Here is a 25,458-nt window from a genome sequence, read left to right on the forward strand (position 1 = left end):
GGTCTCTAGTGTAAACATAGCATTTGTCTCCACTTAAGCAGAAGAATTACCTCTTGGATTCACAATTGGCAAGATCTGTTCAAAGAGCTTTAAACTAGGCAAGATGGGGGGAAAGGGAGAGCTTTTGTCTTTGTGTCTTAGTACTTCCAAGACACAAAGTAAGGCAGAAGTGGGGTTGTTTTATTTTTAATCTTCTGTTTCTCAAGTGTTAACATACTTGAGTGTCCTTACACAAATGCAAAGAGTATGGGAAATAAGTAAGGAGAAAGAGTGAAACTTCATGATTCTCATTACTGGAATGTCTAGGGACAGAGAGAGAGGAGAGAGACAGAAAGGGAGAGGAGATGGACTGGATGGAATTTACAATAGCAGCAGTAAAGCATTGTGGTGAAATTCTCTGTGTTATGAAACAAGGAAAGAGGTACATGGAACAGCATCTTCAGAGCCCCACAACTGGAGGAAAGCAGGAACAAAACACTCTGAACCATTGTTGATAATGAGAGGGTGGAGCTGAGGTAGTAAAAATGACTGTAACTTAATGAACACTCTGAGTAGGAAGACAGTCGTCTTCCAGAGGGATTACAAAAAGCAACTACCGATGCTTTAGAGTGGTGAGTGACTGAAGGCACGGGATGGTTGTTGTCTGTTTCTGATTGGGGCTGCGGGTTTTTTTGTTTAAAAGTTTTTTAGTGTCTTGGTGAACACCACAGTTGGTGTTCTACAGTTGTCAATGAGGTGGATGGAGCTGAGGCAGAAAAATGTTATGTGACTTAATGAACAATGTGAGTAACAAACAGAAAGATTGAAAAATAAGAGTCATGTTCTAGAAACAGTATGGAAACTGGTGAAGGCACTACACTTCAAGTAGTGAGTGCCTGAAGGTCAGAACTGGTTGATGGCTGTTTGTCATCAGGGCTTGGTGTTGGGTCCAGGTAAACGTCAGAGTCTGTGGCCCTTGTGGATACAAAGGAGGGTGAATCTAAGGTGAGGAGGGAAAAAAATGACTGAACTCCATGAGCAGCAATCAGATGAGCTCAAGGGAGTTCCCAGTGGGAGTTTTGAGAGTTTGAATAGCCTGGCTCTGACCACTTACAAAAAAACAAGCAATCTTTGAAATCAAAATGTCAGTGGAGATACAGAATAGTCACAACAGAGCCATGCTTCCTGATGTGGAAAGTGGGCAATGTTCCTCTTTCTGAATCAAATCCAGAGGGCTAACCTGAATGCTGAAACTTGGTTCCTTTTTGGAGGATGAAGTAAAAAGGTTCAAACAGTAGTTGAAGCTTCTAGGAATATTAATTTTTATTGATCTAAGGGTTACAGTACTGATAAATAAAGAAAACTGCCCTCAACTTTGGAAGCCTCCTGGTTTCCTCCATATTCAAATGGTTCTGCATTTTCTGAATTCTAATCTACATCATCAGGCTGGTGCGTCCACTGGGAAATATGAAGTTAGCACCTTCTACTAAGGGAGATTCTCAACCATGGAGATATTTAAACAAGGAGATTTCTAAAAACAGTTTTGGGAAATCTTTTTATTAAGGTCTAACCTAGTCATTTAGTTACTACCTTAGCCAGGAAAATAATTACTGGGCTTTGTTCGGTTTCTTCCTAGGTTTTACTTTTTGAAACTAAAAACCAGACAGCTTTCTTGTTAAGTCTTTAATGAGAGCTGAGAAAAGGCTGTTGGAGCTGACAGGAGCCATTTCCCCACAAAAAATACTTTATTCCTTGTATCTAGAAGGGGTTGCATATTGCAATGATGGGTGCTATCCAAATATGAGACAGAAAATTGGATTGACAATTTCTAATTATTCCCAGAACAGATACAACACAGACAGAGCAGCAAATAGCTATAAACTTACTCTAGGTGAAAATTCAGCATTGTACAGCAAAAGTAGCTTTTTGCAAACTATATATATTGCTGCTGCTAAACAAAAAAAAAAAAGTCACTCTTCAAGCAAGAAGTGACTCTGACTTCCATATGCCTCATATACCCCCACTCACTATTTCCTCATTCCTAAATGTGATTTATTCATGGCATACCTAGGATTCCCAGTAAGAAGTCCTACTTGTCAGAGTATCCAAGCAAATGTACTTCTTCTGAGTAAACAAATTCAGCATCTCTTCCCACAGTTACACCCCATGTTAATCAGGAAAATTGGCATTAGACTGACATAAATTATAGGAACTAGTTGATTGTATTTAACAAGTCTACAGGGATCAATTACAACTGCCAAGCACCTCGCCCACCTCTCTTGAATTTCAGATGACAGAAGCAGACTTTGATCTTTATTATTAAAGTGGATGAGATTTCCCTGGGGAATTAAGTAGAAGATATCTACAGTTCATACACACACAGAGAGAGAGAGAGAATGGCAGGTGAGTTCAACATGTAATCTGAGTGTTCATCAGCATATTAATCATGTCCTTAAGAGTGTTTTCTTAAGAGGTATTTATTGGAAGTGTCTGCATAGATTGCTTATTTCAGAGGGCAGTTTTGCATTGTAATTTACAATTGCACTGCATTTTAATGTTGTTTTGTTATGACTGTCAGCTGTATTTGTGATCCTGTAGATTGTATGTAGAAACTAGGGTTTCGATTTACTGCTGCCAGGCACCTTGTGTAATCATTTATACAAGTGCAAAGTGTGTGTAAAATACTACAAATCTGAATAGTAGTATTTTATACCTACTTTGCACTAATGTAAATGACTATTCAAGGTGGAGGGCAATAGTGAATTGGGCCCTACGAAGAGGATTACATCTTCTAATTAGAGAGGTGAAAGAAATCAGTCCAATGCAGTTTTTAAAAATCCTAGGTTTCCCTCAGGAGACTATTCTGCAACCTAACTGTCAAGTTTTCCCAGCCATACAGCCTAAATTATGTTCTAAATTCAACCTCTTTATGTAATCCTATTACTCCTTGTTATACCCCTTCCTTCATTTTTTAATATTGACAGTCCATCATCCTGTCCCCCTTTTCACCCCAGTTAGATAGTCCCTGAAGTGCTAGGAATCTGGTGTCAACAATTTCTGCTGCCTTGTCTGAAATGCCACCTGCTCATCCTTGTAAAGTGGGATAATGACAGAGCCAAATACTTTTCTTTTAATGACTTCATTATATGAAATGTGGAAGTTCATTAAACCATGTGAGATGAATGTGACAGAACACAACACAACAAGCTCTTCAAGCCCTGATTAACCATTGGGCTTAGGTAATGTACTAAACAGTCTTCCCTTCAGTCCAACAATCCTCCAGCAGCAAAATCTCTGCTCCTTGACTTCTCCAGCCATCTGCTGCCAGTGACTGACTTCTGCCTCTGGGAATTAAATATATTGGCTATTTCTTCAGCTCTTCTCTCTTATTTTACAGATCTCACGCCAACACAAATCAGCTGGCATCCTAAAGCCAACACTAGTGCACACCATACTGACAGATATGCCCGCACAGAGCTGACTGTGAGGAGAGGGCAGGTCTTCACCATCACCCTGTGGTTCAACAGGCCATGGCAGACGGAGGACAACTTAGCATTCGTCACAGAAATAGGTAACTCCTACAGAAACCCCACTAATCCCCCGTCACAGAGGATTAATCTTTCCCCATTTCAGGTCCCCTCTCATCTTGCTCAGAGACAAGTTCTTCCCCCTCACTCATTTCACTTTTGAAGCAGTGTGTCTCTAATGTGCTCATTGTAAGTGTGAGATCTGTACCAGTTCAGACCTCTGTCTGTGACCCACAAACAAATACCCATTCTTATAAACACTGCTGTCTGTTGTTCTCTCTGCCAGGGCCAGCCCCTTCAGAGGCACATCACACCAAGGCCATCTTTAACCTCTCTGAGGTGGGGGCCAGTGGCTGGACTGCAGTTCAAGGACCCAGTGAGTCCAGCTACATGAACTTTTCAATATCCAGCCCAGCTAATGCAGTCATTGGACGTTACAAACTGAGCCTCCAGATCACCTCCGGCAACAAGGTCTCCTCCAAGTTCCTGGGGCACTTTGTACTGCTCTTTAACCCTTGGTGTTCAGGTAGGAACTGAGATATTTGCTCTTCAAGGTATTAATTAAATTTTATTGCTTTCACAGCATGCACAGTGAGCTCATGCCTCAGCCCTGCTTATTTAGAGTTATCGCAGGTAGCAAATTCAGCTATTTTAAACATTTTTAAATATTTGTTTTGACTATGAAATATATCCAACCTCTGGGTGGTGAGTTCTAACTGTGTCAGTGAAATATCCAGCTGTGCAAGGTTGCCCTGTAGAATGTTTCTAGGGGACCCAGAACACCTGATTTCCACAGCCAAGAGAATGGTGAAAATCTGCTGAAAAAAATGCTTGAACCTGCCAAGGCCTGAGTTAGAGGCACTGTGATTTCTTGTAGAAGTTAATACCTTCACATACTCCTAAATGTAAGTAAAGGGCCCAGCACTTCCTACATCCTTCACAGACTGTGCTGGCCGGGTGAAGGCTGGGCCAGTCAGAATTCCTACATACCCTGAAGGTGTGTGACATGAAGGAAGCCAGGGTCCTGTGCTTCCCCACTTCTTTCACAGTGGATTGGGAAGGGTACAGCTCTGCTTCTCCCATTTTGCACCTCTGTAGAAATGAAGAGCCCTGAGATCAGGTTTTGGGCAAATAAGTGATGATGGAACGGTAAAATTTAAGGCTTGAGTTAGTCTCCTAATTTTAAGGGAATTATCCCTAACCACCCAAGCCACTAACCCCCAGTGTAAAGGGAGAGGAACAAGAGAAATGACTGCAGAATTAGCAACAGCTTCCTCCTCTAATTACAGAGCAGCAGCCCTCACATCAGTAATTAGGGTTCTGAGTCAGAGGCCACCCCAATGAATGAGTCAAGACCAAAAAACCTACTAATTAGCTCAGAATGCCTTGCAAGGCACCATAATAATAATTAATGAATAATACTTAGGACACAGAGGCTGTGTCTACACGGAATTTCCCAGAGAAAAGGCTTCTGCACAGCTGCCTGAAACACTACCTGCTAGGTAAGCATCTGGACTGGTGGAAACAAATCTGCAGGTACAGAACAACCTGTTTGCCTGCAGTGCACACACTGTGGCGAGCCACTGCTCAAAGTGGGTGCTGGGGCAGCAGTGGTGGTGGCAGGCTGAGTCTCATTGTTGCTGGTTGAAAATGGAAAGATGGAGAGGAAAAAAAGGTGGCTCTCCCATTTCTGTTGTCCCAGTTTAAACCCTAGGGTTTGGAAGAGCAGCTCCCCAAATCAGGGTATCAGAGGGTTCTGAGGCAATGGCCAGATAAGGGGGAGCCCTAACATCAGGCAGCATGACTATTACCTAGCTTCCTAATATTCTACCCTGTTTAACAACAACTCCCTGGTGCCAACACAGGGAACGGCTCCTGCCTGTGGCTGTGCGATACCACTGAAGTGCTGAGGTGCCAGGAAGAGCGGCACAATGGAAATGAGTAAATAACAGTCACACTCCAGGCAGGTGCTCACATAATCCCTGCCCTAAGCACAAGAGCTGTCTCAGCCACTCTGTGTGAACAATTTATCCGCAGCAAATGCAGCCCATTTCAGTTCGTAATGCGTAGATCACTCCTTGGCACAGTTTGCAAGGCCTTACACCCACCTTGATGGCATTTGTTTTTACCTACAACGTGAGAACTGTTGGACCTCATATCTGATCAATTCTAAAATTTCTGGGAATGTTCTAGGCATCAATGGGCAGAACCCTATTGATTTGGGGTTGGGGAAAGGGGGGAGATTGGAAAACTGAAAGGGGGAAAATGGGAGACATGGCATCCCTGCAATTTGTTTAGCACAGCCACGGACTCAAGCACCTCTGTAACTGTCCGTTCACGGAAGAGCTGGTTGATGGCTCCCATTAACATCTGCCAGCAGAACAATACCCCTAACTCTGCTCTGAGGTAACAGGGGGACATACTCCCTGGGCAAAAGTGGGGATATGGGCTAAATGTGCACACACAGAGCCCCTGCTATGCAAGGAGAATGGGGAATAGAGGTGCACACATGCAAGGGAGAAGGGGGATCCTGCTGTAGAAGAGGGCACACTGAAACCCTAGCAAATAGGAGTGGGGGACCATGGTATGAAGAAAGTGGTATACAGAGAGCCCCTGGCTTAGGGGATAAGGGGAATGGAGTGGAAAAAGGTGGCATAGAGCTACTGACAGTAAGGAACTGAGGGGTACACACAACCCCACCATAAGGGTTACTGGGGGAGTTGCAGGGAGTCCCTGAAATAGAGGGGTGTGGGATGGTGGCTCACAGGGAGTTTGTGGGAGTAGAATGGTGGGATGCAAGGAGCCCCTAGGAGCCCAATGAACTTTGCTCCAGCAGCTACAAACCCCTACTATTTAAAAAACAATTCTGAATATCAAACTTTTCCCAGCATACTTTGGCTTTTGGGTGTATTTGATAGTCAGTGCGGGCGACTGGTCCCCAAAGGCAAATGGTACTGTTTTTTACGTGACTGGTTGGTGACAGGTTGGAGGTGGAAGGAGAGGGCACTAGTGCAGAAAGCCGCAGGGAGCTGTAGAAGGCCTGGAGATTCCTATGGTGCTAACTTTAGAACTCCATATTGGCAACCAGCAGCCGCCACAGTGCAGTGTACAGCACAGGCTGAAATCAGGGGGTGGGAGCATAGCTGCTCCTACAGATCAGTTTTATTTTTTATATCACTTGCTTTTTCACATTAGTCTCTCTTCGCCTTCTACCACCCTCACTTCCCTACAAAGACAACAAATACACAATACCTATGCCAGCACTGATGAGGCAAATATGCCTGTTTACATATGTGCATTTATATAAACTATTCCCCAAAAATTTGTAAACAGAAAACCATTGTACCAATGCTCACGGAAAAGCAAGCCACAAGTGCTGCAAACAATTCAGAATTTGACTAAATATTCACACACAAGAAAAGTTCATCCCTAATTGCCCCGTCATTGAGTGCTATTTTAGCAAACGTGAACACACTAACCTATATTGCCTATTAAAAATGTACATTAACCATCCTGTGGCTCTCAAAGCCTCAGTGGAAGAACTCTCCAAGTGCCATGCCACTGCTGAGGAGCGATGGTAACATGAAAGTAGACAATCATACCCCCTTTGGCTGAGACTGGGGCATGGCTGAGGTTCCAAACAGGACTGAGGTGGTGTTGGTTGTCTGAGGAAGCAACTGAAGGATATAATTTCCTCTTCTTCATGAAATGGGTGTCCATCATTAGTTCAAATTTGCAATGTAGGGGTCTGATTAGATTAAGTGTTACCAGAAGATCAGGTAGTAGCAAGGCAACAGCCATCAGGAAATAGCAAGGACTTTTACATTTACATATGGCCAGGAGGTTAAGACTGTTTCTCTGAATGTAGATCTTGCAGCTGTCATCCAGACCTTTGTCACCTTGAGGTTAGACTACTTCACCACACACTATGGCTATGTCTACACTACAGATCTTACAGTGGCACAGCTGTATGGCTGCAGCTTCTCTGCTATAAGATCTCCCGTGTAGCCTCTCTATGTCAACAGGAGAAAGCTCTCCTGTCAGCACAATTAAGCCACCCCCAATAAGCGGAGGTACCTGATCGCCCGCCGACATAGAATCATAGAATATCAGGGTTGGAAGGGACCCCTGAAGGTCATCTAGTCCAACCCCCTGCTCGAAGCAGGACCAATTCCCAGTTAAATCATCCCAGCCAGGGCTTTGTCAAGCCTGACCTTAAAAACCTCTAAGGAAGGAGATTCTACCACCTCCCTAGGTAACGCATTCCAGTGTTTCACCACCCTCTTAGTGAAAAAGTTTTTCCTAATATCCAATCTAAACCTCCCCCACTGCAACTGGACATAACGCTGTCCATACCGGCACATCTGTCGGTGTAACTTATGTCAGGCAGGGGGGTGTGTTTTTCATACCCTGACCAAAAAAAGTTTTACTGACAAAAGTGCTAGTATAGACATAGCCTATATGGGTTATATCTTAAACCCACTTGGAAACTGAGGCCAGTGTAGAATTCAGCAGCTCAATCATTAAAGCGGAGTATCATGCAATGAAGCACTGTGCTCCAGCGCTCTATGATCTGTTCTGGTTGTCTACTGTTTTTGTGGTGGAAGTAAAGATGTTGGTATCAATCTATACATCCACAAATGGCTTAAACACTACCTTCGAGATGCCTCTCTCCCCAGGTTATACTGCTGCAGTTGCAATCAACAGAGACTCACAAGTTGGAGCCCCTTGGTATAAATGAAAAGAGCTACTAGCAAGGTGTTCTTTGTGAAGCCCCCTCAACTTTGCAACTTGTTCCCCCTCTTTGTCCTAAAATAGCCCCAGACCTTCAGGACATGTTGCAAAGTTCACACCTATTTGATAAAGGTGGGGAGAACCATGAGGGTAGGAAAGAATTGGAAAAGGTGAGGATTCTTGTAGTCTAATTTAACTGGTTTACTGAGTGTCAAGGGAGAAGGGATTGCTGCTTAGTCATAATGAAGGGAAGGGAACTTTTTATATGGGTTTTAAGTTTTGTTAAGGATACTTCTAATGAATGGAAAGGTGGTCTTTATATTTGCATAAATTTAAATAAATCAATATGTGGAGGGTTGGCTCTATAACAGTAATTTATGGCAGCAAAATATTAGACACAAAATGTTCAGTAATTGTCTGGGTGACTGCAAAAAGACAGGGAGATTTGGTTTACACTGAGCATATGCTCAACAGGGAGGAAAAAGTTGGGAAGCAGTAATCATGAAAAAAGACCTCAGGTTGATAGTAGACATCAGACAAGATATGAATTGTTGCACTTTGTCTGCAGAATAAAAACACAACCCTAAACATGTGCATGCACACATCACAGGGCAGAAAGGTCATCATCACTCTGCATGTAGCTCTAGTGTAATTATAGCTGGAATGCAGGAGAAGGCTGGGACAGGGGGTTGGGGTGCAGGCTCCGGGAGGGAGTTTGGGTGCTGGAGGGGGTTCCGACCTGGGGCAGGGGTTTGGGGTGCAGAAGGGGGCTCAGGTTTGGGGCTCCAGGTGGTGGTGCTTACCTCAGGGGCTCCCAGAAGCAGCTGGCATGTCCAGCTCCTAGGCAGAGGGGCCTGGGGCTCTGCACACCACCCCTGCAGCTCTCATTGGCTGTGATTCTCAGCTGATGGGAGCTGCGGAGCTGGTGCTCAGGGCAGGGGCAGCATGCAGAGCCCCTGTGGCCACTCCTGTGTCTAGGAGCCGGACATGCCAGTTGCTTCCAGGAGCCGCAGGGAATCTGCCTTAGCCCCGTTGCGCTGCTGACCGTACTTTTAGCAGCCCGGTCAGCACTGCTGACCGGAGCAGCCAGCGTCCCTTGTCGACCGAGTGTTCCAGTCGAAAACTGGATGCCTGGCAACCCTAATGTGGTATGCAAGGATATAACCAAGGAGCCATGAAGTGAAATTAACAGAGGAAACATTGAGGCTGGGTCTACACCTAACATTTAGGTTGTCCTAGCTACATTGCTATGAAAAATTTCATGCCCTGTGCAATGTAGTGACCTAACTCCCACTGTAGACACACCCGGCAGACAGAATAATTCCTCTGTCAGTCTAACTACCACCTCTCAAGGGAGTGGATTTACCATAGTGACAGAAAATCCCTCTCGCTGTAGTCAGTGCTCACACAGTTGTGTAGCTGCAGCTGTGGCTCGGTAGCACTGGTAGTGTAGCCTTATTCTCAGACGGGATATCAGAGTAAAACGATTCTGACACTGATGTGTCTCAGGCAGGGGGAGTCCCAGTGCTGGGATTTTTAAAATTGGACTGGACACATCACTAGGAAATGTACAATAGGGAACAATACTGCCCTTAAAATAATACAGGGTCTTTTCCATCCCTAATTTCTACAACAAGGCAGAAGAATCCAAAGAAGCAACTTGGGCTCTTTTTCTGCATCTTCACTGCTGCAACGTACAGTGAACTCTAAGGTGCAACATGAAAATCTGGGATAGTCCCATGCAACTTGAGTTATTTTTATTAATTTTCTCCCACCACATACTGGACAACATACCCACACTGAACTGTACAGATTCAGGGATTCATAACAATGAGATGTGATCTTCCTGCTAATAGATCCACTTACTCAGACAAACATGGCTTTGGCTGAAGTTTATCATCAGTGTTGTTGCCAAAGAGGCCTAGAGCTCACAGAATGCCACACAGGTTACATCAAGGGAATGAAAAAGGTTTACCTGGCTTTGAGCTTATTGAACTAATTTAGAATGTGCCCTCTTGAAAGGAATGGAAATCTCTCTAGGTATGACCTATTTTCATAACCAATTTTTACCGTTGCCTAAGGTAGTTTTTAACCACCTATTTGCTAGCCAATATAGCAAATAAGAAATGTGCTTGTTAGATAAAATGTGATTGGCTCTGCTATTTGAATAGCAAGTTATGAAACTGTAACCAAAACCAAAAGAAAGAAAGAAATAGGTAGACATGATGGAGTGAAGCTTTTCATAGTTATGCAAAGAGAAATAATGGAAAATGACTCACAGATGAGCTTTGTGCTGCCCATAGATTGGAAATGTATTGGTGGGGGGCAGACGTGGATCTTGCAGGGGTACAGGAAATGTTAACCACAGAAATGACATTAACATATGACTGGATAATGTAAATATGTAATCAACTGCAAAATGTAATGGGAAAGTAAAATACTGTAAACAAGCAAGATCCAAAACTCCAGGATCAAGAGAGAGAAAGTTGGAACATAAGTGAGCTGCAACCTCTCTCCCTGGACTTGGTCAAGTGTTAACCCTTTTTGTAGAGAGTGCTGATTAATCTTTGATGTATAATCATTGATGAAGAAATTGATTGAGCTTGGTCATGTGATCTCTCAATCAATAAGCTACACTGAACCCTCTTACAATGTCCTCAGTTATAGGTGCAACAGCACATCTAACTTTGGGCTTTCAGGTGATGATGTCCACATAGCTAATGAAGATGCAAGACAGGAATATGTTCTGGATGAAAATGGAATCATCTTTATTGGAAATGCCAACTATATTGAAGCTAGAGGATGGTACTATGGGCAGGTAAGAACATAAGAATGTCCATACTGGGACAGAACAATGGTCCATCTAGCCCAGCATCCACTCATCCGACAGCGGATGATGTCAGATGGTACACCAGGAATGAACAGAACAGGGCAATCTTCAAGCAATCCAATCCCTTTTGTCCAGTCCCAGCATCTGGCAGTCCGAAGCTTAGGGATGGTAACAGGATGGTGTTGCATCCCTGACCATCGTGGCTAATAGCCATTGATGGACCTATCTTCCATGAAAGTATCTAATTCTTTTTTGAACCCTGTTATACTTTTGGCCTTCTCAACATCCGCTGGCAATGAGTTCCACAGGCTGTGTGCTGCGTAATGAAGTACTTCCTTTTGTTTGTTTTAAACCTGCTGCCTCTTAATTTAATCAGGCAACTGCTAGTTGCTGTGTTATGTTAAGGGGTAAACGAGACTTCCTTATTCATGGTCTCCGCACCATTCATGATTTTATAGACCTCCATCATATCCATCCCACCCCAGCCAACTCTTTTCCAAGATGAACAGTCCCAGTCTTTTTAATCTCTCCTCATACGGTACCTGTTCTGTACCCTTAATCATTTTGTTGCCCTTCTCTGTACCTTTTCCAATTCTAAAATCTTTTTTGAGATGGGACAACAAGAACTCCATGTAATATTCAAGGTGTGGGCATAACATGGATTTATACAGTGGCATTATGATATTTACTATTTTATTATTTATCCTTTTTCTAATGGTTCCTAACACTGTTAGATTTTTTGACAGCCACTACACATTGAGTGGATGTTTTCAGAGAACTATCCACAATGACTCCAATATCTCTTTCTTGAATGGTAACACCTAATTTAGACCCCATCATTCTGAATTATAGTTGGGATTATGTTTTCCAATATGCATTACTTTGCACTTATCAACATTGAATTTCATCTGCCATTTTGTTGCCCAGTCACCCAGTTTTGAGAGATCCCTTTATAACTCTTCACAGTCTACTTTGGATTTAACTATGTTGAGTAGTTTTTTATCATCTGCAGGATGTCCTCTGGAGCCTTTTTAAAAAATTGGCATCACATTAGCTATCCTTCAGACATCTGGTACAGAAGCTGATTTAAGTGATAGGTTACATACCACAGTTAGTAGTTCTGCAATTGTATCAACTATAGGAGATGTACTTGGGAACTCAGGTCTTTATCCCACTTTTGATTTCATGTTCTCTTATCCACATTTGTCTCTTTGGTATCTGTACCTGTTTATTTAGGGCACTATGAGGGGAGTCAGGATATTTGCTTTATTTCCAAGAATATCTTATGCTTCTGACTATGGTTTTATGTATGTCAATTCTGCTGTTCAGTGCAGCTATAAGGAGGACAAAGGAGCCCCAATCCAGTATTAATGAATGCGCTCAGCATCATGCACAGGCAGAAGTTTTGCCTGAGAGGAAGGTACATAGCTAAGCACCTCATCAGCAAACTGAGGATGATACTTATACACGTATCTTATTAGACACCCATTCTTCACTCACTCACTCAAGAGAGCAGGGTGAAAAAGGGATGGAGTGTAAGTCAGCAGGTGCAAAGGAAGCTGGTGAGCTGGGGAATTAAACCTTGCATTCATTTCAGAGGATTACATCCTGAGTTTAAAACTCTCTGAATAGCCTCAGCTCACATTTTCATTGGAGGACAATAATGTTGCCCTCGCTGCAGTGCATCACACAAGAACTTGCAGGAAGGGACAGGTTCTTCCTAACATTCTATTCCCTTGGGCTTTATCAGTTTGCTTGCCTTAGCTTGTAAGGCCTTTGAGGCAAGGACTTTCTCTGTGTTATATGTTTATGTAGTGCCAAACACCAGGGTGCCCTGATCCAGATTACAGCCCATAGGATACGAATACAGATCTAATCAATACAATAATTTGCCTTGCTTGAATTATCTTTGGAGCAATACAGTTCTACTGCACCAGTTCATCCCTGGTGTAACTCTATTGAAACAAAACATTTTGTTACCAGGACGAATTTGGCTTATTTTGATTATACCATACTTCTCCAGTCTGGTATCATAGAATCATAGACTATCAGGGTTGGAAGGGACCTCAGGAGGTCATCTAGTCCAACCCCCTGCTCAAAGCAGGACCAATCCCCAATTTTTGCAGTGGATCCCTAAAAGGCCCCCTCAAGGATTGAACTCACAACCCTGGGTTTAGCAGGCCAATGCTCAAACCACTGAACTATCCCTCCCCCTCTATTATGTCCTGTCACTTAGCCAGTATAGCAGCTGTGTGCGCTGCACTCCAGCCAGAGGGCTTTGTGTACCTCCAGTCCCAGTACATCTTTATGTTTGGATTTCTCAGAAAGAGGAAGCTCCTGGGGAGTTTATCTTCAAATTCTGTTTGAAAAATTAACTCTCTCTTTACAAGGCTTTGTCTCTTCTGGTTACAGTTCCAAGATGGCATTCTAAATACCTGCCTTACCATGCTGGATCTGAGCCTGTACTGTCGTCAGGACCCAGTCACCGATGCGTTCCACAGAGGAGATCCTAAATATGTGGGGCGGGTGATCAGTTCAATGGTAAGGAATGGGTTATTTGCTCTTGGTTTCAAACATATCTACCAGCAAAAAGCCGTAGCTGCATAGTGGAACTCAGCAAAGTTCAACAGAACCATCTGTGTGTGAATAATGTGACTGAAGAACTTGACACAGGACTTCTCCTTTTGTTAATTCTATGTCTTTAATATTTTAGATCAACGGGAATGATAATGATAACGGGGTGCTGGAGGGAAGCTGGGATGACAATTTCTCTGAGCATGAAAACCCATCCAGATGGAATGGTAGTGTGGTGATCCTCAGGAAGTGGCGTCAAGAAAATTACAAGTCTGTCCAGTACGGCCAGTGCTGGGTTTTTGCAGGAGTGATGTGCACAGGTACATCTTAGAAAAAATAATGCTACTGAAATGGAGGTGTTCTGTAACCTCCATCACTTCACGAGCCTATGAGTACACTAGAGCTGGAAGGGGTAAACTTCAGCATGGGGAGACACACCCACGCCAGCTCTGACCAAGCTAGTGCGTTAAAAATAGAAGTTAAGCCCTGGCAGTGCAAGCATCAGGAAGGGGCTAGCTACCCTAAGTACAATCCCATCTGATACCCTAGATATGTACTTAGGGCGGGTAGCCCCTCACGCCACTGCATCTACACTTCCTTTGGCACACTAGCTTGATCAGAGCTAGCATGGGTATGCCTTCTTGAGCTGCCATTTGCACCTTCTAGCTCCTGTGTCAAGATACCCTACAAAACAAACATTTTCAATAAGACAGTTGGAGCATTTCTGTATATTTGTGTGTTTCAGTCCTGAGATGTTTGGGGATTCCAACTCGTTTGATTTCAAACTTTAATTCTGCCCATGATGCGGATGGAAACCTGAGTATTGATAAATACTATGACAGTGCTGGAAAGTGCCTTAACATCAGCAGAGACTCCTCATGGTAAATATAAAAGCTTCTGTATCTCAGCAACACTTAGAGATAGGGCATCAGTTACCACAAAAGCAATGCGGCTCTGGCCTCTGCGCTAGTAAATACAGCGCAGCAGCAGCACAGACCTGATGGAAACCAGAGAATCTTCATATAAAAAAAAAATAACCTGATAAAGCAGTTTCCAGATTGGAAGGAAACTGTACACTGAGCTACTTTGCTCTTGATTTAACAGTATCTGGTTGTCCTTTGGCAAAAAACCCAAAGGACTTGAAAATTAGCAGTAATTTAAGAAGTTTAAGATTTCATATATATATGAGATAAGTAGGGGCATAGCGAGCAGATCGAGGGACGTGATCGTCCCCCTCTATTCGACATTGGTGAGGCCTCATCTGGAGTACTGTGTCCAGTTTTGGGCCCCACACTAAAAGAAGGATGTGGATAAATTGGAAAGAGTCCAGCGAAGGGCAACAAAAATGATTAGGGGTCTGGAACACATGACTTATGAGGAGAGGCTGAGGGAACTGGGATTGTTTAGTCTGCAGAAGAGAAGAATGAGGGGGGATTTGATAGCTGCTTTGAACTACCTGAGAGGTGGTTCCAGAGAGGATGGTTCTAGACTATTCTCAGTGGTAGAAGAGGACAGGACAAGGAGTAATGGTCTCAAGTTGCAGTGGGGGAGGTTTAGGTTGGATATTAGGAAAAACTTTTTCACTAGGAGGGTGGTGAAACACTGGAATGCGTTGCCTAGGGAGGTGGTGGAATCTCCTTCCTTAGAAGTTTTTAAGGTCAGGCTTGACAAAGCCCTGGCTGGGATGATTTAATTGGGGATTGGTCCCACTTTTGAGCAGGGGGTTGGATTAGATGACCTCCTGAGGTCCCTTCCAACCCTGATATTCTATGATTCTATGATTCATGCTCCAAATCTCTCACCCACCAATCTCTTAAAAAAAAAAAAATCTTGTTCCTGCCCATGCAGTCACATGCAATTCTGTTTCTCTCATGCTCTTAACAGGTTTACTGATGTAATGACCTCTTGTCCTCACACATCTATGCTTCAGTCTCCTTCACTGGACTATTGGGTCTCCTCCGGTGAATAGGTGACCAAAGTTTGTTGACCAACCTTAAAATTAGGCCTTCCCCTTATGGGAATAAGCAACACAAAAACCAGTCCAAAAAGAAACAACTATCTTCCAGCCCTCCCCAGGTTCAGTAGTTCCGTCTTGTTGCTAAAATACCAGCTCATGCCCAGAATTACCAATAGCTAAGTGTTCAAAAATTATGAGTCTGGGCCCAAAAAGTCATGGCACTAGTTTAAAAATCATGTTGTGTTGTTGGTTTTTTAAAAATACATTTTGGATTCATTTTCAACTGCCTTCTGGTTTCTGAGCCTTTAGACTACTCACTTCATGTTTTCCAGCTTTTCTCTACAACTAGTTGGGCTAGTTTGTTTTTGTTCTTTTTTTAAATGAAAGTGGAGATTCTCAAGATTCTCACACAACCAATTGACTCCATCATGTGGGGCTTTAAGAAAAACACCAGATATCACAAGACTCACAATAAAATTTTAAGAGTTGGCAACATTTTTTGGCTTATTCCTTGCACCAGTAGTCTGTTTATTGCTGGAGGGCATAACGCAGTAGTCTTTTGCCCTCCCTGGACTCAATCAGTGGTCCTTTTGTTCTCACCAGGACTAATTGGTTCCTTACCCTGATAATACAGGATTGAAGGGGATTGGGTCTTCCTCTTTCCTTCCCTTCTGAAATTCCCCATCCTGAGGCCCCTGAATAAAATTAGAATTGGAAAAGGTACAGAGAAGGGCAACAAAAATTATTAGGAGTATTGAACAGTTTTCTTATGAGGAGAGATTAAAAAGATTGGGACTGTTCAGCTTGGAAAAGAGACAACTAAGAGGGGATATGATAGAAGTCTATAAAATCATGAATGATGTGAAGAAAGTGGTATTTATCCCTTCACATAACACAAGAACCATGGTACACCCAATGAAATTAATAGACACCAGGTGTAAAAACAAACATAACAAGTACTTTTTCACACAATGCACAGTCAACCTGTGGGACTCATTGCCAAGGGATGTTGCGAGGGCCAAAACTATAACTTGGTTCAAAAAAGAATTAGATAAGTTCGTGGAAGATAGATCCAACAATTGCTAGTAGCCAAGATGGTCAGGGACAGAGTCCCATGCTCTGGGTGTCCTAAGCCCCTAAGAGGGGGATGGATCACTCTATAATCACCTGTTCTGTTAATTCCATCTTAAGTACCTGGCACTGGCCACTGCGAGAAGACATGATAGTGAGCTAGATGACCCAATATGGCCATTCTTATATTCTGTGTTCTTAACTGAGCTGTCAAGCCCCTACCAGTGCTATATTGCCTCCAGTCTTTCCTTTTTGCTCTCACACCTTTCAGGGTCCTTTCTGTGACCTGTCTCCCACAGACTACAGCCCCATTTCTGAGCTCAGCATTTCTCTCACTCTCTCGACAGGGAACCCCTTCCCTAGGTTTCACCGTCTAGTGCTGCAGGTGCCTCCTTCTCCCTGCAGGTTTCCCTTACAGCCCCTCCTGGACCAAGGTTTACCCAGCTTCCTTAATTGAGAGCCACCCTCCAGGTCATGTTTCCACCTGGAGACTCCCTAACTGAGCTACAGATGCTTTCTTATATAGTCCTAATAGCCACACGACTCCTCTGGGTCACTGTCCCTCCGAGGATGCCCTTTCTTAAAGGCTGAACCCCAGTAATTCCCAGATAGTATCATTTTCCCTTAGGGAAGCCATCATGTTCTGTTACAATCCCAAGAGACTCAATGTTACATCTCAGCAACACCTTAAAAGCATCACATTCCATTCTTGTGCCCAGAGTGGTAAAATGTAGGTCCTCCGAAGGATCTCTTCATAGTCCCATCATTAGACAGATTGGCTGGATTTCTGCCCTTCTTTTGAACCGCACCTCTGTTCATTCTCACCTTCAGGGATTATCATGTCTGGAACGAAGTTTGGTTCATTCGAAGAGACTTGGGAACACCATACAGTGGATGGCAGGTTCTAGATTCAACTCCGCAAGAGCAAAGCAAAGGTAACAGGTAAAGTTCCTCTTATGAAGTTGTCCCTTTGCTGAGACTCAAAGTGCCTAATAAGGTTGCTGATTTTTCTTCATGCCCTAGGGATATTTCAGTGCGGTCCTGCTTCTGTCAGAGCCATCAAAGAAGGTGATGTAGACTTGGACTATGACACCCTATTTGTGTTTACGGAGGTGAATGCTGACTGCAACCAATGGATTGTCTACAAAGATGGAACCAAAAAAAAAGTGTATTGTGACACTGAGAGAATTGGCAAGGCCATCAGCACCAAAGCTGTGGGCAGTAATTCCCGAGTGGATGTCACTAACAATTATAAATATCCAGAAGGTAAAGGCAAACTATCACAATGAATTTCCTCTTGGGTTCTCAGGACTGGAGGGTTAGGACTGGTTGCATATTTTGGTTTAATCACTTCTCTGCTTCATTTGGAACAATATTCCTGGCAATACTGTTGTCAGTCTTGCTTCATAAAACAATGGGTACCACATTCATGGTGTGTGCTGGATGGAATCTTTAGCAGGAAATGCACTGGCCAATATTCTGCAGTACATCATTTCATAGGTACATTTTGCCACCCAAAGCAAACCAGCAATTAAAATTTCCTGAAAACCGAAGTAAAAAAAATGATTGTAGAAGACACCACTAATATCCTTGAAACTGAGTCCCATCTACACTACCAGCTACATAAGAAATCTCTAGACCTCTCTGTGCCACCAAGGCACTGGCTATGTCCAGGTTCCACTCATGCTATTAGCTATGACAGGAACTGGATCTGCGCAGGCAGTCGCATGCACTAGCTACATCCTGAAATTCTGAGGGTTCCACAGGAACATCATTCTACTTGTTTCCATTGGTCATTAATTCTGCTTTACAACTGGGACAATTCCATGGTTTTCACTTTGAATGAGCAAAGTTTAACATGTTAACTACTGTGATATGAGGAGATTCAGATGGGTAAATACTTGTTTCAGTTCCTCAGTCACCCTTCCACCCTGTAACTTCACCAGATCCTCCCTGCTAGCCCCTTTTCTCCCTTTCCTCATCAGAAAGATGTCCCCACCACTCCCCAACACCTCATACTTCCTACAGCAATATCCCGTCTTCTCGGAATGAATCATCCCTCTTTCTCCTTGCCTGCCTACCTGTAGCCAAGGGCTCATTTTCCCCTCTGACTCCCAGACACTCCTGTGCACATTCACTCTTGGCTGCCCTGTCTCCACCTTGAGGTTCTGGCCTGATAGATGGATGGAGAATTAGTAAAGGGCGTCAAGTTGCATTTATTCATATTTTAATATCCCCAGTCCCCCACAAAACACTGTCTTCTAATTCGCAAAAAGAAAAGGAGTACTTGTGGCACCTTAGAGACTAACCAATTTATTTGAGCATGAGCTTTTGTGAGCGATGAAGTGAGCTGTAGCTCACGAAAGCTCATGCTCAAATAAATTGGTTAGTTTCTAAGGTGCCACAAGTACTCCTTTTCTTTTTGCGAATACAGACTAACACGGCTGTTACTCTGAAACCTGTCTTCTAATTGTGGCCTGTGTAACCACATGTTCGTATCACTTATACCCTCATCCTCCCTCCAAATGTTTGTTACACCCACTTGTTTCATCTTATCTTAAATACAGTTGTTAAGTGATTCAGGTCAGGGACTGTCTTAACAATGTCTTTCTACAGCCCAGTGGGGCACTGGTCCTGACTGAGGCCTCTGGGGACTACTACAATACACATAACAAACAATAATAGAGCACAAGCAGGACACCAGCATGGATTTTCCCCAGTGGAGAGATGGAGTCAAAACTACTCCCGACAAGAGTCTGAGCCTTTCTTTGCTCCGTGCTGCTGTGAACCTCCTTGACTTCCAGCAGCAACTACCCCCTCAGAGTAACAAACCCCCAGAAAACAGTCAAGCATTTTCATCTGAGGAACTACTCAGATTTTTAAGGATTAAAACTGTATTAAACTAAATGGAAACAGATTTAAAATCTGAGTACGTGTCATCCCCCACGTAGCTTGTATCATAAATGTTGTCATTTGTCTACCTGATGGCTCTGGAATACTGCAATTAGAAGTTTATTTGTCACAAAATACAGTTCAGTTTATTCATGGCATGAAATGCTCATAGGATGAACATTCAGACTGGCAAGAAATGCTGCGCTGAGCTAAGCGGGGCAACTTTTTTCTGCTACCTGGCTTTTATGGTTTTAAATCATGCTGATGCTATGACATCAGTGATTTACAGACACATTTTCTGAAGTTGCCATTGATATTGGGTGCTTTAGTGTCCAGATACCCGACTTCAAACATCTAGAATCTGATCTTTCACAAGTGCTGAGCACCTAAAGCATGAACTGAAGTTAATGGGAGCTGGAGGTGCTCAGATAAAAGCATCCTGAGTTGAGCACCTAAAATCAGTGGCCATTTCTGGAAATTTGCTCAGGATGTTTTTAATGCAACCATAAATAGTGTAGAAGTTAGTTATCAGAAGGGCCTGCAGAGTTACAGAGCAAAGTCCTATTGCATACTGTGGTGAAAGACAGGAGGAGCCCTATGGACCAGCAATTAGCAGGAAGACAAGATGCTTCATTTTAGTGACTGTTATAATTTCACTGTATCACAAATACTTAGATGTGCAAATCCCAGATCCAGGGAGCTACAATACAAATGGGATCTGCAGGTACCTCAGGTTGGTGGGTAGTGCAGAGCTGGTATACTGGACTCTCTTTATAACCTTAACCTAGGAACTGTGTAATGGAGACATGGCTATGAAATTTACTGATGTTTCCCTTTCACCCAGGCTCTCACGAGGAAAGAGAGGTGTATAAAAAGGCCTGTGCCAAGGCACGTGGATCACACCTCACAGAAAGACTCTCAGAAGCTCCTAATGAGGGATCATCAGAAACAGTTAGAAAACCTGAGGTCTCTGGGGTATTCAAGCTAGTTGAACCCCCTGTGTTTGGCAAAGATATCAACCTAATCTTAATTCTCACCAACCTGTCCTCTGAATATAAACCTGTAAAGGTGAACCTGAGTGCATCAACCATCCTGTACACAAGGAGAGCAGTGGCAGAGATCTTGCAGGCAGCCACATCTGTTGATCTTGGTTCTAAAGAAGGTAACTTTTCACATGATTGGACAGTCAACAAAACCATGTTCTTAAACTGAGAAAACAACTATTCACAGTCAAAAGGACAGGAGAAAGATGCACCAAATGCATATCTATATCAGCTTTGCAATTCTTGCAAAATTGCTGAGGAACAAAATCTGCTTGTCCATCCTTTACTAGTATGACGATTATAGTGTTAAAAAAAAAAAAGATGAATTCCTCTCTGTGGTGGGCTAATCATAGGATATCAGGGTTGGAAGGGACCTCAGGAGGCCATCTAGTCCAACCCCCTGCTCAGAGTAGGACCAATCCCCAATTTTTGCCCCAGATCCCTAAATGGCCCCCTCAAGGATTGAGCTCACAACCCTGGGTTTAGCAGGCCAATGCTCAAACCACTGAGCTATCCCTCCCCCAAATTGGTCAAAGTGTTTCAAGACTAGGCTATGTTCTCTCTCTCAGTCAACAGGGATCACTGAAGAGAATCTAACAGAGGAGGGTGTACATGCAGTAAAAACAAATTAGGATACAGTAAAAGTTTCAGCAAAGCTCCATGTCTCCTTAACGAGGTTAGGGTTAATAAAACAAGTGCAAGATATACAGAACTTCTTCATCCCAGAGGGCTGCAGAGGGAGAAGCTATTCTTTTTCCATACATAGCAGAAAAACTGTAAGGAATGAGACAATGAGGAAGGGGATTGGGCAGGGACCTTGTGATAATTGGCCCAATCTTTCACCCAGTCAGCAGAGGTAAAATCTAGAAAAGGATACATGGAGGGATAGACCAAATGTCTTACCCAGCCAGTTGTCAGTAATATAAGGACAGGTATACAAATAAATGTAGAGGGCCAAATTCTGCTTTCAGTTTCACCAGTGTACTCTCTATTGAAGAGAGTAGGGTTAGATTGAGGAAGCAAAATGGAATTTGTACCAGATAGCAGAACTGTCTGCAGCAGCCAGCAAGGAGTGATGCAGAGCAGGGGCTTGCAGGCAAGAGATTCACATGGAACCAAGCATCCTCTGTCTGTGCCATCCTGTAAACACATACTACAGAGAAGACAAGACTAAAAACAAAGTCACCCGGGGCATCTGTGAAATTACTGGAGTCTGATACTTTCCAAATATGTTTGCATTTCAGAGAAACAGATTCAGTTAAAGATCTCTTATGCCCAGTATGAAAAGTCCCTGACTGATGATAAGAAGATCTTAGTGACTGCCTTGTGTGAAGTCATGCACACACAGGAGGCAAAGATGTTGGTGGAGAAGACCATCACTTTAGAGTCTCCAACCATCTTCATCAAGGTAAAGAGCTGTCTGCCTGCTGCCCATAATGGAAAGCAAATGGAAGAGTTCTCACAGAGTCCTGTGGCTAGAGCTCAGCCCAGAAGATGGGCTGTTTGCCAGAAGCTGGGAACAGGTGACAGGGGATGGATCACTTGATGATTACCTGTTCTGTTCATTCCCTTTGGGGCACCTGGCATTGGCCACTGTCAGAAAACAGGATACTGGGCTAGATGGACCTTTGGTCTGACCCAGTATGGCCATTCTTATGTTCTTATGGGAATTCTAGGATCAAGTGTGAAAATCCAAACCAAGTTTTCCAAAAGTGGCTACTGAGTTCTTGTTGCCCAGCTTGAGAAACCTTAAGATGTCAAGCTGGGAATGAAAAGATCAGAGGCCACTTTTGAAACTTTGCCCTGACTCTCTGTGTTTATTTACCACTTGTGTTTTCTCTTCTGTAGTAAAAATGTATCCAGGCACTTTCCCTACCAAGTCACCTTCCAAGTCAAGTGCCATCAGATCATTTGTTTTGGATTAGTTATAAATTTTTCATTCTTACTTTAATTATTGTAGCTTTCTGGCTGCTCTCAAATGACATTGCCCTGTCCTGAAATAGACTTGGAGCCTGAATTCACACTAACATGAAGGCTGATTTATACTGTTTTGCATCTTTAATCACTATCAAGAGCATGTTCAGTGCTCATTGTACTACAGAAAATCAGGCAGCAAACTAAAGGACAAACTGATTTAAAAAGACATGTTTGAGTAAATCTGAGCCTCAAATCTTTTAAAATATATACATTTCCCTGCCTCCACTCAACTGCACAGCTAATACCAGCCCAGCTTCAGCACCAAGAAAAGGCAGGAAAGGGGAGATGCACATCAACCAGAAGTTAAATTCCATAGTTCTACCTATAGCCCATCCATCCCCTGAAGGAGAAACATGCTCTGCCCACACCTGCATTATGTCTGCCACTCCATTCCTGGGAGAGTGTCTGAACCTCCTGAAAAGGTTAACACCGTTGACTGTTCACAAGTAAATGTCCTGCAAGGGGGGGAGGGGAGAGCATAAGAACTGTGAATCATCAGAAATGTTTGTCCCCCATTTAGATTCCTGCACAGGTTGTGGTGCACAAGCCTGTTACTGTAGAGATCTCATATGCCAATCCTCTCCCAGAGCCAGTGAAGGACTGTGTGGTGCTGGTGAAACTGATGAATCAAGAGGTCAAGATAGAGTAAGTAAAAGGGGCGTCACCTGTCTATCACTTTTGATAAAAGACTGACAGAGTCCTGACCTTGGTATCTTGGTGAGCAAGACTTAGAACATTTACATTCCATCTTCAACATGCATTTTAAACTAAGTATGAAACTGCAAGTCTTAGGAAATATGTATGAAGAACAATGCCCAGATCTGCTGGATGTGTTCTCAGTGTGCCATCAGGTCTTGAACATGTGACTTTGAGGTTTTCAGTCCATCAGGAATCCTTAGTGCAACACACGAAACAGAAGTAAAACTTTAGGAGATTTCCCATTTTCAGGTGAAATTTATTTGTTATTCTTGACTTTTTGTTTAAAAAAATTGAAGAGGAAGTGTGGTGGAACAGGTTGGCGAGTCTTCAGCGAGGCACCTAGAGCAGGGCTTTTTAGTTCTGCTTTTAAATATGTGGGAGCTACTCAGATAGTACAGTGATGAGTCCAAAATACAGTAGATAGATAAAAGCCTGCCATAGCTTTCTTCCTCCCAGCATAAGCAAGCAGGGTTGCTTTGGCTTCCCTTAAAATAAATAAATATTGGTAAATGGGAAGCTGGGGAAAAACGTGCCTTTGCAGAATGCCCCGTTAATTATTGTTTTGCCGGGCATTGTCTTTTTGAGCTCTTCAGTGAGGAATCCACAATGTTCAATATTCCATACTGGGTCTAACAGCATGTTTTACCATGAGCTGGTCTGGCTTATGCTTCCGGTGGGAACTATAAAAGTCCCCTTACTAATCCATAGGGGTCTGCAAAATGAAATTCCACAGAGGGTCCCTGGAAGCTATTGCCTCTGAATTATCAGCTCAGTTCAGGGGAAAGAAAAAAACAAAGCCCACCACACGTCAGCCCTAGGCGATGATAATGGGGTGTCAGTAACGCAGGTGCCTGACAACTGGAGGGGCTCTTTAAAATATGAGTTTTTGCCCATTTTGAGGACCCAAATCATCAGTCTCAAACCTGGACAGTTGACAGCTCTGTATTGCATCTAAATATGGAGATATGCAGTAGCACTCTCCGCCCTCTCATCTCTTTCCCTTTATAAATCTAGCATTTCTTATTGCTTCCTGATCCATACAGGAGCCTTGAGTCCCAACTAATTCCCAGGAAACAGGGCTGCCCCTCAGATACTTCAAATCGTCTCTTTGGTGTGACAGTTGTAGGTGGCTTTGCTTTTCCTTTCCACTTTAGCTTGTTCCTTGGGCCTCTCTGGGATACATAATAGGAGGGTTTCCTATCTGAGCCTGAACTCACTGATGTTTTCTCTGTTTTAGTGTGGCACCACTGGGACCCAAGGAGCGATCAAAGATTTACTTAGAATTCACACCCCACAGAAGTGGTGCGATGCAGCTGCAGGTGGACTTCTCTTGTGACAAGTTTGCCTATGTTAAGGGATTTGAGACCACCGATGTGGCCCTCGGTCAGTTGCAATAGTTGTAATGTCTCTGATCACAGAGCCAATCCCCTATTTCTACACTAGCATTAAAAAGCATTTTTCCCTGCACAATCATAGTGATGACTGTAAATTAGTACATTTTCATTCTGAATGTCCTTGTGAAGTGCAATGCAGGAAAATAGCTCATCTCTCTGCATTACAACAACAGGATGACTCTCTTGCTTCCACAATATTTCCTTGTCTAATCTCAAATATCTCTATTTGTGTTTCTTTTTCGCCTCTCTACTCTGCAACTCTTGTCCTAGAACAAATGCAACAACATAAAGTACATCCTGTGGGATTCTCTCCTGCCTCAGGTGAATTGAGAGTGACAGAGTTAAACAATGATAATATTACAATATTCCTAAGGGGAATGGGGGTTGTATTTGCTTCAGTGTTTTACTGACTTTATACATTGACTCTTTGCGTTAAGATTGGTCAGAACATTGGCTTTTCCCATAGGTGTTTAATTACAGTTACAGTCTGGTTGTGATTTAATCCCAATTTGTTAGCAATTAATAAAACTTTCAAAGAATGGTTTCAATGAAGTATAATTTCCTTGTAATGCCAGTGATATTGTGAATTATGTATCCCACAGAAATAGCATGGGAAACTCAAGGTGTTGAGGGTTCCTTTTCCCAGATTTTACAAATTAATCAGTAATGGAATATTTTTGCCAGTGCCTACTTCATTTCTGTACTTTTGTGCTATGCTACTACCTCTATATCTGCATAATAAGTTACTGCACCATGATAAACTTTGTCAAGCAAAACAAAA

General features: G+C 43.1%; 1 protein-coding gene across 1 annotated transcript; it reads left to right on the top strand.

The window, feature by feature from the left end:
• Positions 1-3,814: 3,814 nt before the first annotated feature.
• LOC125622157 (protein-glutamine gamma-glutamyltransferase E) lies at positions 3,815-25,458 on the top strand. The gene is made up of 11 exons (XM_048819823.2): positions 3,815-4,032; positions 10,940-11,058; positions 13,483-13,611; positions 13,784-13,964; positions 14,390-14,525; positions 17,504-17,607; positions 17,696-17,938; positions 20,409-20,726; positions 21,852-22,015; positions 23,105-23,229; positions 24,521-25,458. The coding sequence occupies exons 1-11, from the start codon at positions 3,897-3,899 to the stop codon at positions 24,678-24,680; spliced, it is 1,815 nt and encodes a 604-aa protein (XP_048675780.2). The 5' UTR covers positions 3,815-3,896; the 3' UTR covers positions 24,681-25,458.

This window comes from Caretta caretta, chromosome 13 (assembly GCF_965140235.1).
Source record: "Caretta caretta isolate rCarCar2 chromosome 13, rCarCar1.hap1, whole genome shotgun sequence".
Lineage (NCBI taxonomy): Eukaryota > Metazoa > Chordata > Testudines > Cheloniidae > Caretta > Caretta caretta.

Excerpts from the sequence above, each read along its gene's own strand:
- LOC125622157 (XM_048819823.2), top strand. The coding sequence starts at position 3,897 with ATGAACTTTTCAATATCCAGCCCAGCTAATGCAGTCATTGGACGTTAC. Across the intron at positions 11,059-13,482 it reads GAGGATGGTACTATGGGCAG|TTCCAAGATGGCATTCTAAA; the intron begins GTAAGAACATAA and ends TTCTGGTTACAG. Across the intron at positions 14,526-17,503 it reads ATCAGCAGAGACTCCTCATG|GGATTATCATGTCTGGAACG; the intron begins GTAAATATAAAA and ends TCTCACCTTCAG.